This window comes from Acipenser ruthenus, chromosome 7 (assembly GCF_902713425.1).
Source record: "Acipenser ruthenus chromosome 7, fAciRut3.2 maternal haplotype, whole genome shotgun sequence".
NCBI classification, from domain to species: domain Eukaryota; kingdom Metazoa; phylum Chordata; class Actinopteri; order Acipenseriformes; family Acipenseridae; genus Acipenser; species Acipenser ruthenus.
In genome coordinates this window covers 25,417,901-25,431,476 of record NC_081195.1, presented here as the reverse complement: position 1 = coordinate 25,431,476, position 13,576 = coordinate 25,417,901, and the positions used below count along the sequence as shown (strand labels likewise).

At 37.5% G+C, this 13,576-nt stretch overlaps 1 protein-coding gene across 1 annotated transcript in view; it reads left to right on the top strand.

Annotated features, from left to right (window-relative positions):
• The window catches only part of LOC117416114 (uncharacterized), a 50,018-nt gene extending 47,474 nt beyond the window's left edge, over positions 1–2,544 (top strand). The window contains exons 13-14 of the mRNA XM_034027179.3: positions 114–176; positions 1,785–2,544. Coding sequence (XP_033883070.3) covers positions 114–176; positions 1,785–2,086 — 365 coding nt within the window. The 3' untranslated portion in view covers positions 2,087–2,544. The remainder of the gene's footprint in view (positions 1–113; positions 177–1,784) is intronic.
• The last annotated feature ends 11,032 nt before the right edge of the window (positions 2,545–13,576 follow it).

Below are 13,576 nucleotides of genomic sequence, written 5' to 3'. Positions count from 1 at the left end.
CCCAAAAAAATTAACATTTTAATCACAGAAGTTAACTGCGATTAATTGACAGCCCTAATATAGATGAAATAGTACTCACTATTTCAATAATATGCTTGTCTTTGTTCTATTAGGAAAAGCCTGCAGACTGGTTCATATTGCAGACATTGAAGACTCAGCAGTGTGCAACAAGAGAGGTAACACAGGAGCTGTTTGTTTCGAGATTACATTTGTTCCGTACAGGGGGGTCATTTGTTATAGGGCAGAGGGGACAGTCCCCTGTCCCCCAAGACCTTGGTTTGCCCCCCCCCCCCCCCCAGGCTTCTATATTAAAGGGAACTGATGAGAAAATATACAGTATAATTTGAAATGCATTAAGGTGAGTAATAAACTGACTCCATTGTGATTTAGCAGTTGAAACTAATTCACAGCAAATGCTGGAATTTTTAAGTATAATTCTGTGTAAATAAATATAAAACTGTAAAGAAGGGGCAACAATATTAATCCAGAAATAGGAAAACTTTTTTTTTTATGCTGGGTTGTTTTTTGGATGATAATAATAATAATAATAATAATAATAATAATAATAATCATGCAATACAAATATCACTTATATAGAGTTCTTCATGCAAGCATCCCAGGAGCTTTAAAAAAATATATAAAAAAGCCGGTCTCTAATATATAATCCAGCTACAAATAAACAGACCCAAATAGACAGAGAGAGAGAGAGAGACAGAGAGAGAGACAGAGAGAGAGAGAGAGAGAGGAAGGATACTGAATAATCATTCGTAGAATACTGTTTTTATTAATGTCCCAGTAAACCACAATAGCAATAAAATGTGTATTTTTTTTATATGAAATCAATTCATTCACTGATTATTTTACCTGCTGGATCTTTACTTTAATTTTCAACAGAAACTTCTTATTTCATAAACAGTTCCATGAAATGATTAGCTGAATGTCCACTGAGTTATGAGTAGAACTGGAGCTACAAACTGTAAAAACCTTTGTATAAGGTATTTTTAGGGGGCCCTAAAAAGGGAGGAGCAACGGTGTGACCTATAGGCCTATTGTTGTCTCCAGAAAAGGGGGGGGGGGGGGGAGACCGGTTTTTCCTGTAATTACTAGCTTTGTGCAATCTATAAATAGCTTACAGATATATATTTTTATGGAAATCCAAATCAAATAGTGATATAATGCCAAGAAAAACATAATGTGCAATACTTACTGTGTACCCTTATTTTCATTGAAAACAACAAGGGACTACATAAAGGTTGGTAATGACAGCGAAACAAATATAGCAGTTTTTTTATATTGTAATATGTAAATGATAAAGGTATATAATAGAGTTATAGGATTGAAAGCGTCTGTGTTGATTCTATAGGCACAAGTAGAAGAGATTGACCTGAGGCTGAAGGTTCCTTATACACAGCCATTTGCCCCCATAATATGTCACATGTTTTACGTGCTGGAGATTCGCTTATCTAATTGTGAAGAAACTAGATAAGGACATTCTTCACCACAAAAGTGTTCCAGAATCTGGGGATACCATAATGCTCAGTATACAACCCACACCATTTATAGACATTTCAGTCATGCGAGTTATACACAGTGTGTGTTATATTTACCAAAAAAAATATTTGTTAAACAATAAATAGAAAGTTATGTAAAACAAAAAAAACTGGGCTAGCATTTTGACTTTAAACACTGAATGTAGGTTGTAGTGACTTTTTCATGCTCTTACCGTTCTATCTATTAGCTGTATGTCATTTACAGACTTGTTTGTTTCTGTATTCTTTATTTAGTTCTCATGGGGAGAATGCACAGCTTGGCTATTCAGCATTCTCGACGAGTCTATGTGATGATCGATGTCCTGGAAGTGATGAAAAACAAGAGTGCTGTCCCCCTGTCTCATCCTACGATCATCACAGTGGACCATTGCCTCTGCCCTCTGCTGAACCTGGGAGCGACATACGCACTGTGGATCCCACACAACATGACTATAGACTCTGTGACACTGGAAAATTCCGTAGAAATGACTGAACTTAGCCACCTTGAGTCCTGTCCTGTATTCACCATCCTGCAGGTCATGGACAAGTGTAAATAATCGACACAGCATGTGTCGACATGTTTCTCAAACTTGTACTTTACTTGAACAAAAGTTATTGTATTTCTTGCTCTTATTGTATTACTTGTATTGTAACGCTTGAAATGTTTTTGCTTACGATTGTAAGTCGCCCTGGATAAGGGCGTCTGCTAAGAAATAAATAATAATAATAATAATACTCAGTAGAATTAACCTTTTGTGTATATATTACATTAGACTGGAGCCTTTTAAAACCAGCTAATGATTTTCCATGGTTTGTTCTGTTGTAAAGGGAAGCACAGCTTTCGCATCCTGGCTGTGTGAAATCTTTTCTGGGGGTTCTTGATTAGGAGGATTGTCAGGGATTTTTTGTCCTCTATGTGTAACATCAGTGCCTCAGCTTGCCTTCAGGGGCCGGTAGCTTTTTCTATTGTTTCAGATCCAGTTCTTTAAACTATTAAATGTATAATCTACTCTCAGTATTTTCATTTTTAATTTATTATTATTCTTCTAAAATGTATCTATTTATTAATTAACCCATTGCGGTCCTATGACGGACCTGGTCTGACATTGCAATTTTCCCTTTCCGGTCCAATGTCGACATGCAGTACTGAGTGTCCTGTTGATATGCGGTGCCTTTTAAACCTGTTTTACTGTGGAAAAAATACTTTTCAACAGCGCGTCTAAACTAAACTGCGCATGTGAAAATAAATTGGACCTGACGTGCCTGAGACGTGCTGAATGAATGGACCGCAAAGGGTTAAGAAAATAATAAAGGATATGGGTCATATACAGTAGTGTGCACATTTATTAGAACACCTTAAGATTTGTCATTTACCATATCACGAGACATTTCGGCTGGTATTAAATTCAGCAGATTTCCTACCTTGGTAGATTTTGTCGGTTTTTGAATTGGCGTTTTTCACTTTGCACGTTCACAAAGAAAAATGCCACAGTATTGTATTTCTACTTTTAATTTAAAAAACATTCAAGTACATGTTTACTTAATGAAATCTGTCTTCTAAAACAGTATCTCATTTACTGTAACTCGTTATAGCATCTACAGTGTCACTGCAGCAACTTGGATAAGAACAAAGAAGGCCTTCTAAAAATGAGTTACAGCATTATCTTTATATAGTCATTAATTTTAAGATACCAGTAACTGGAAAGGATTAGTAGCTGCAGTACACTTTAACGATAGGTTTTAAAACGTAGCTCTGGTTCACTAACGTAACACAGTGCAATGAGCACAATATCATTTAGTAATTGTAGGACAGTATTGCCAAGTGTTAAAACTTTAACAATAAAGCCAAAACAAAAAATGCTTTAAATTTAAAACTAGTTAATAGACTAGCACGCACTGGCAAAATCAACTCATTTTTATACGGTGCAGAACTAATATATTTTAACATATTGTTTAGGGGCGTTGCGATACCTGCATGGTGGGTATCTTAATAGAAGTATCTACAATGAATCAACAATAACAATCCAAAGCAAATTTGCTTTTTTTACAGACTTACTAACAAGTCTGGAATAAACTATTTTGTCTGTTACAGTAATTAATTAACCCCTTGTAAAAAAAATAAATAACACAAAACTGCTTAACATAAAAAAGAAGAGTCGTACAGGTACCACAGTAGCAGGCGCAGTTTACACAGCCTCGGAGTTCCTGAACACATCATAAATTCCAGATTTTCTAAATCCATTGGTGTAAATGTCCGGTCTGCTTTTAATTTTCTCAAGCAAATTGGCTTTATCACACTGCCATTCTCATATTCTCATATTCACTTTGACATCCGACACATTCTTTCCCTTTAACATGTGCTGCATACCAGTCTGTCAGAGGCTGTGATCGCTCACTGTATGCCACACTCTGATTGGTGGAAGAATTATTGGCGATCCAATCAAAACTGCTAATAAACCAAAATAAATTCCCCACCAAAATTTCCCGTTATATGGTATATGATTTATATACCTACCTGCATGAAATCCTCTGGGTGTAGGAATTTCAATTTTCACTCAGTAATCAGTGATATAGAAACAATAGGCACTTGTGTGAAAGTGTGCTTTAGTTAGGCATCTTAAACAATTTCCAAAAAGTCGCTTGCGTTTTACTATTTGTGGTGATGTGTTCCTTTTCTTTTACTATGTTAAATTAATTGCATATGTGACAATTTTTCAATATGTTAAGTTAGTGGTTTGATTTAATTTGCACAACAAATCAAAACAACAGAAGCAATGGGGTGTTCTAATACATTTGCACACTACTGTAGGTAGAAAGATGTTGGTTCAAAGTAAACACTAGCAGCTGTCTGGGTGACTGTGGCAAAATAGTGAAACAGAGGCTCTAGTATTACACTTACAACTAATGCATTACTAATATGAACATGTGCTGAATTTAACTTGAAAATCTGTCGAAACTTTTTTTTTTGTAGCTTTTGTGAAATGCAGGAAATATTATAGAATTATGAATATGGAAACTAAGAAATACTTTTCGATGGCTATGCATGACAAAAATATTGGCTTGCTGTTTGTCATACAATGACCATGTCTTTTTAGGCCAGCTTCCATTAGGTTATGGTGTTTACAGCCGGTTTGGAGGTAGCCTACCGGTAAGACTTCATTGGCTAGGAAGGTCTAGCTTACTGTCAGGTCGTGGTGGTAGTTCTGAACTTTGGTGTTGCATGACTATAAATTATTATTTTTTTTTTTTTTAATAAAACATATTAAAATAAAAATAGAATGTTCACTATAAACTGGTTAACATCAACTAAGGCTTGAGGTTGGGTTGATACACAGGTGCTTGTGTGTGTGGGATTGATGTAACTTAAAAAAGAGGATGGTGAGTAAGTAGATTCAAGAAACTGCAGAGAGTCCTTTTCTTCAGTCAGTTGTTAGGTTTATTGAAATATGCAGGGAGTCTGGTCCCAGGTACAGGACACAGAATACTCGTTCTTACAATTGTTGCATGACATTAAATACCCTTCTGCATAGGTGTCTCTCTCCTCCTCTTTCTCTGACACTTAACCAATAGAAAAGGTACAACTCATTATCCTGTTAACATATATTTCATTTAGTGTGAGTGTGAGTATGTGTGTGTGTGTGTGTGTGTGTGTGTGTGTGTGTGTGTGAGTCTAGTGTGACGACCTCTGAACTCAGTGCTTTCTTCAGACCCTGGTGTCACAAAGGTCCATACATCTGGTTTTTGTCATCTTCTTGAGACCTTTTCTCTTTGGATCTCTCTGAAGTCTTAGAGCCTGGCTCTTTGGTCTCCTTGAAAATTAGCTTTATGACCCCGTCATAAACCAGCTGTATTTTCTAAGCAAAAACCTGTTAACTAGTTTTATAACCCAGTGGACTCCCGAAGGGCAAGCTTCTTTCATGTCAGGGCTGGAGATCAAAGGACTTGTTTGTACAGCCGTGTGCTGCTGGCCAGCCATTTGCTTTGACACAAATGAATCTTAACTTCTCTACCATATTGCAGCTTTCATCTATCACAGCAGTGCTTGCATTTTTGGAACTAACAGTTTTTTCTATCCAATGTTAAATCACTTTTCAGAAAAATAACATGAATACAGCCGTCATTCCTCATGCGTAGCAAACTGCTATTCAATACTTGTTCCATGTTTTCCAACAGGGATGTTAAGGAATGAAATGATTGAAAGATGAAAGTGCAGATACACAGCTATTTAGAATTATTGCATGCACAGATTGACCATGATTCATCAGAATCTGGAATGGCAGACCATCAGACAACAGTTAAGCAAAGTGGTGGCTCTGGCAGGGAACTCACTTTAACCTTAGATCAAATCACTTAAACGTCAAGCATATTGTAGGCCTTTCCAATACCAGATCAAATCATTCAGTCGAACAGCTTGTATCTTATTTGTCCTTCAATAAACTATACGTCCAATGATCGGCAAGGAAATGATTTATATCCTCCCTCAATCCATTACGTCCCTGCTGTGTGTCAGAGTTTGCCGCCTCCTGCCCAGCCTCCACCTGCTTTTTGGCTTCGTCTAAGGGGGAGGGCAGCTATCCTGCCCCCTGCCCATTGCTTCCCTATGGCAGGGGTACCTCAAAAGGCGAGGCTAAAAAATGTAGTGTAAAATATGTATAATGTACTCGTGTTGTCTAGTCTACACTTTAATAAATAATCTATCGCATGAGTTTCCTGACTGAACTGTTCATTACAATCTTCCCTCCTTTAACCTTGGTGATCATGGGCTGCAGCCAATCGGTGAGATCTGAGTCAAGGCACCAGTGTAACAGGATGACGGCTGGGTGCACATCTGCGCACACCGGAAGTGGGCATCTTAACAACTAGGCAAAAGGTTTAGTTGGTTATAGAGCTTTTAACGTCATCTCATCTCACAGACAAGGGTCACAATTCTTAAAGACATGCAGGATCTAGATTATAATCCTGGACAATGCGTGCAGAATTGTGTACATCTGACCATTCAAACGTTTCAATGCATGTTTGAAAGTCTGTAGATAATTAGAAATGTGCAATTTAATATTTGTAGTTTGTATTTTTAAATAGCTTGCAATTGATCTTCAGTTGTTATACAGAATACTAAATTGAGATAAAAAATAAGTAAAATCATTCCAAATACTTTTGAAAATACTGTTCAGTGTATTTAAAAGCACACACCTCATTTTCTAAACTTACCAGTCCAAGTATTGACTGGAAATTTAGAAACACTAAATTCAATGAAGGCATTGAAGAATAATTCTATTTCGAAATGTCATGGAATTTATTAAGCTTCTAAATCCAGCACCTGCAAAGTATCATGATCAAGTGGCTATTTCAGGTGGCAGGAAACAGTCAGAAGTCAAAATTAAAATGCCAAAAGTGAGCTTTTATAGAGGTCACAGGTGAAAAAATGTCAGTAGCAAAAAACTAATAACACCGTGTAACAATTTTTTTTTTTTTTGGTTCCTGGGTAGTAAGTGTTATTTCCTAATTGCTTATGCCTCAAAAGTATAGAAAATGGCTATTATTCCCCACAAACTTTGCTTTTGTGACCAGGACAGTGATATTTTGAAATATACCTATTTTCCAGAACATTCCAGATAGATTCAGTGCTGAGTAAACTTGGAGTAACTTCTAGAACTTTCTAGAACTTTCCAGTAATATAAATAGTAGTATAAATACAGGGGCCTTAAGCCCACCAGTTCAGTTTAGTTCCAGCTGCCTAAGTGGATACATATCTGCATTTTTCTGAGATGGCATCAAGGTCATAGGAGACTTCAAAATGGTGGCATTCCTGATGGGTCTCCAAGGCGGTTTTACCAAGTTTCCCTGCTATCTTTGTCTTTGGGACAACAGGGACACCAAGGCGCACTACCACAGGCGGGACTGGCCACAGCGGACCGAGTTCTCTGTGGGGAGGAACAACGTCAAGTGGGAGCCACTGGTGGACCCCCGGAAGGTGCTGATGCCACCACTGCACATCAAATTGGGCCTTATGAAACAATTTGTCAGAGCTCTAGATAAGGAGTCGGCAGCCTTCAAGTACCTTCAAGGCTTCTTCCCTAAGCTGTCTGAGGCAAAGGTCAAAGCCGGTGTCTTCGTCGGACCTCAGATAAAGAAGATCCTGGAGTGCAATGAATTCCCCAAGAAGCTCACTAGTAAGGAGAAAGCGGCTTGGAACAGTTTTGTCGCAGTGGTTCGGGGCTTCCTGGGCAATCACAAGGCCAAAAACTATGTGGAGCTGGTTGAGACTCTGGTGAAGAACTACGGCACAATGGGCTGTAGGATGTCCCTCAAAGTCCATATCCTTGATGCTCATCTTGATAAATTCAAGGAGAACATGGGAGCGTACTCAGAGGAGCAAGGCGAGCGCTTCCACCAGGATATACTGGACTTTGAACGCCGCTACCAAGGACAGTATAACGAGAACATGATGGGAGACTACATTTGGGGGCTGATTCGTGAAAGTGATTTACAGTATAATCGTAAATCTCGAAAAACTACTCACTTCTAAATCTTTTGTAGTCATTGTTGTATTACTTTAGTATAAATACATGTTAATTTGGATTCATATGATGTTTTTTCTGACTTTATGTGAACGAAAAGACACAAATTCGCCCGTTTTCTCATTGGAAATAGGTAAATTTCAAAATATCACTGTCCTGGTCACAAAAGCAAAGTTTGTGGGGAATAATAGCCATTTTCTATACTTTTGAGGCATAAGCAATTAGGAAATAACACTTACTACCCAGGAACAAAAATTGTGTTACATAGTGTAATTTAACATAAACAAAATCCACAAGACTGTATTTAACACACAGATATTATACACTGCTACTCAGTCACTCCAGCCTCACTGGAATCTCATATCCAGTGCCCCTAAAATGATCTCTACACAGGTACTTATACCCTCCCTTATCCGTAGCCCCTCCCCAGGACTAATCCATTACACCTTAATTAAAGTATGGTTTTATAAATGTTACAGTATCTGCATTAACTGATTCACACTTATTACAATGTTAGGGTAATTTCTCTTGGTTTAAACATTATATACCCACTCTCGCCAGTTAAGCATACTATAGTTAAAACCCAACCAAAGATTATATACTGTATTCCTCCCACATTAACTATTATTAAGTGCACTCACGACTATAATAAAGTCTGACGTCAACGCGTTCGCTCCTCAAGATGGTGGTGCCCAGAGTTACACCAACTTGCTTGTATGTTCACTTTTATTCAAAATGCATTTTAAAAATATTAGCAAGCACTTTCACTTCTCTTCTTTAAAAGAAATTCTGAGCTTTAAAATAAACTTAAGCAACTCGCTAGTATTGTGGGTCTTATTCATAAAAATAATTGCTGACTGCCGTAATAAAACCAATTCCGTTTTTAAATTAACGAAAGTCGTCCATATTGCTGTTCATAACATGATCTGAGAATATGGGCGACTGTTGCAAAGCACTTTATGATTGAGTATACAGTCGTTCAAGAACTCTTTTTGATCACATCATCAGCATTATGAATGTTTCCAGGGTGGTGTTGGTAGCTGTTGCAAAAAGAAAAACTGAATCCACCGACAGTACTACCTATACCCGAGTCTGCAGCTGCCAGTCACAGGCAGTTTGCAAAACCTGATTCCAATGCCCCTATCACGTCTGCCAAAAATTCAGGACATGTCATAATTAAGAAAAAAATAAATAAAAAAATGTAAATACTTTGTGTTGTTTGGCAACGCTGGTAAAAACATTTCCATATGCACACATTTCCTGGAAGAACAGAAACATGAAGCCAACGGATTTTGCAGAAAGGCTATATATATATATATATATATATATATATATATATATATATATATATATATATATATATGTAGGGGTTTTGGATCACCTTCAAATATCCAATTAGGCAATCGTCTCACCAAGACCAGCGGGCAAGAGATCTAATATTGTATCAAAACACTGGAGTTGTTTCTGTGTCTTCCATTGTCCATTGTATTTACAAATCTGTTCAATAAAAATCACTTTCTACTAAATAGTGAGGGGTATGTCTTCCTCTCCTGGCAGGGGATTGTAGCATTCTTACAAGCTCGAACAACGATAGTTTGTCAACGTCAACAATAGCTGTTGTGCAATGTTAAAAATAAAACTTTCATCACTTTATTTTTTAATCGATCTGTTATGACTTGTCTAATCACAACAGCTTATGATGTTTTTATGCTTCCTGCTCGAGTGGGCTTGTGCATTCATTTCCCTTGTCCCAGTCCATATAAGTACAGCATTACTAACCCTGATGACATTAATGGCAGTTATCCTTTAGGTAACATGCAATAACTTAAACTCTTAAACTAATGATTCATAAAACAATAATAGTTTTTGTTCCACACTATTGTAACAGTGTAGAAACAATTAACCACAATGCAGAAGATAGGAGGCTGTGTGGTCCAGTGGTTAAAGAAAATGGCTTGTTACCACTGACTCATTGTGTGACGCTGAGCAAATCATTTAACCTCCTTGTGCTCTGTCTTTCAGGTGAGATGTAATTGTGACTCTGCAGCTGATGCATAGTTCACACACCCTAGTCTCTGTAAGTCATCTTGGATAAAGGTGTCTAACAAATAAAGATGAGCCAGACATCAGTAACTGTTTCAGAATATGTAGACAGTGTATCACACAACACTGCCTGTTATAGTCTCTTCCACACCCCTTTAACCTTGCAGATCTATGAGATCCAGGTCATGGTATCAATGTAACTGAGCAGAGACTGCAAGTGTCTTGCCCACAACACAGAAGAGTAGGGCTCGTTGGCATTTATCCTTTTTAGAGCTTTTAACCTCATCTCATCTTTTTGCGTTGTATAACTTTAATCCTAACCCTTTTCTGATACAATTGTGTATTTACATATATACCGTGCAAAAAGATTTACATGTTAAGTACAATGCAACTATTGTAGTGGATTATTTTCTTATAAGGTATTGCCTAAATGGCATTAAATAACTCAATAAGGCTAGACACAGCATTAACAGTACAAAGAGCTTATAGATGGAACAATGAGGGTAAGAACTAGCCCTGCCCGGTATCTCTAGGATACTGGGAACTGAAATAAGATAGAAAGGGTAGTTTGTGTATGTTTATTTCTCTTTTATATTTTATATACTTTTAGAGGTATGACAGACATAAGTTTCCTTTTGGCACAGCGCCACATGTAACTGTTGAGAAGCTTCTAGAAAGTCTGCCTGAACTGCCCCCACCGGCAGGAGTAGCAACAACCAATCAGAGACTTATTATTAACCTCTCTACTCAGACGAACCAATGAGAATCTAAAGTAAACAACCCTTGTGGGTAACAAGGAGCAACCAGTAAACTAATTTTAGCTGTCATGTCTAGCGTGCACTTGTCTTATGACTGTTTGTATGATATATGGTGTCCACTTCCTTTTAAGTCTTATAACAAATCCTTATATGGTTACACTGTTTAATTTCCTTCTTGTATGATGTACCAGAAAACTATATAAGCTGCATTTAAAATTAGCTCGGTGTGTGTCTTTGCTGATTGCTAACAGAGTCCACGTTACTTTGTTGAGCACACCAGTTTGCAAACTTATTAAAACTATTGATTGAACTACAACGTCTCCTCATTGAGTCAACACGCGGGCTGGGATAGAGAACCAGGAAGGGTGACTCCTTACCAAACTTAGGTTCAAGGAGGAATTGAAAACTTCCATTACACTATGCATAATAACATTGTAATTATGTGCAAGTACTCATGTATTTACTATGTAATTACCATGTAAATACACAGTAATTAGAGACACTTAATGTAAAGTGTTACCCTTATTTTGCTATTAATGCTGTATCAGCTATCAACTGACAAAAAGTCATGGATAAAGCGATTAACTATGCACAGTATTGTGTTATTTTTTTAATGAAAACATTATTTAGAATATGTTAATACATGCTCAATTATTAAAAACAACAGATCCTTGATGAAAACAGTACAATACTTATACTTAATCAATATCTTTCAGCAATTGTCCGAATCCAAAGCAAAGTAAGCAAGCAGATGGATATAACACACTTCGGTCTCCCACATGACTTTGTTATCTAGCGATGCTTCAAGCTCCCTCATTGGTTAATAGCCAATAAGGCAAATTAACACTGGAAAGATGGATATAAACAGAAGGCCTGTAAGGGCTTATAACCAGGCGGTCCCCGGTTCAAATCTCACCTCAGCCACTGACTCATTGTGTGACCCTGAGCAAGACACTTAACCTCCTTGTGCTCCGTCTTTCGGGTGAGATGTAGTTGTAAGTGACTCTGCAGCTGATGCATAGTTCACACACCCTAGTTTCTGTAAGTCGCCTTGGATAAAGACGTCTGCTAAATAAACAAATAATAATAATAATACTTTTATCACGCAACAAATCTAAAGGCTGACTTTGATACTGCACATTGACCTCGCCATCAGAGGATGAGCTATAGCACCTACTTTAAAAGGAGGAGAAAACTTCAATAAGTACATTATAGAAATAAAATAAGTAAAAAGCCAAAATACACAACAACGTGGTATTGCAAAGTTATCCATTACACTGCACATATGTGGCAGATCAGTAATACCACTGTCAGTAACATTTCATTGTCAACTATATTCTATTTTAAATGAATACACTACTGCTGTATATAAGCACATGCTATCAATCAATCAGAATTTCTAAAGCAATGCTGATGCTGAAATTCTAGTACAATCGGTCTATGACCAAGACTTTCCTTTTTATTTTGCAATGTGTGAGTCTGGGAACATACCTACTATATCTGCAGAACTAGTCACAACATGCGAAGGTTTCTGCATTGTAACTTTCTTGATCATCGTTTTTCCTTTGGCAACGAAATGTTATTGAAGCGCTGGTTTTCTGAGTGTCTTTGGCTTTTTGGTGTTTTTGTGATCGCTTGTGCTTACCGCACACACCATTTTTGCTCCTAGACTGAACGCATGCCTGTCACAGGGTTCCCTAATGTCTTAAACAATGCACAGGTACAGACAAGGATTGCAGTAACCACAGATTGTACATGACTTTTGCAGGATTTAAAGGTTTGCTGACATAAAGGGGGATTAACAGTAGAGTTTTAGCAAAATACAGGAGAAAATCTGTCCCGGGAGTTGTTCAGGAGAGAGTCCCGAGAAATAAGGGAGAGACAGGTCTGAACTTGTACATGGTAAATATAGAAGTACAGTAATCTGATTAGGGTGGGACCAGAGTCAGGACGGATATGTAAAAAGTCAGATAAATGAATCATGTTTTAAATACCATTACACACTGCTGTAACAATTACTATATTCACACAATTATTGTTTTGAGATTCAGCTTTTATTAGAGAGCTCCCCTAAATCTCTTCTTTAGAAAGATACAGTGACAGAGTATCCATCTGCTGCGTGGGTGCATGTATTCACTGATGAGTGACAGGCAGAAGTTGATACGCCACGCAGACAAACAGGATTTATTTACATTTAAACACACCGAACAGCTCACGTGACACTACCAGCAATGGTAGGAATGGTGTGATCTACAATCTCTGCACTAATCTTCTCTGTTAAATAATAAACTCTGGTTACTCGCCCAGGTGTTGGTAGTTTCGACTTGCTTACTCACTCTTGTTCTGGTTCTGGTTCTGGTTCTCTCTCTCTCTCTCTCTCTCTCTCTCTCTCTCTCTCTCTCTCTCTCTCTCTCTCATACTCACACTGTGCAAACATGTGTACATGCCTGCTATTTATTGTTATTCATATTAGAATAGAAGTTAGGGGCCCAGAAGTTAATACTATTTTGCAAAAGATTTTAAAGATCTTTTTTTTTTTTTTTTTCTTTGGCTAGGAGAAATGTCATCAGAAACTGAAACTGTCTTCATGGAATAAAAACAATGTGAACTGGAGACTTTGTGGGATTCCAGCAGTGTCTGTACTGCACAAAGATGACTAAATTAAGAGAGAATGTAGAAAACAGTCCGGAACCACCCATACTTCTGCAATTTCCTGTCGACTGCAGAC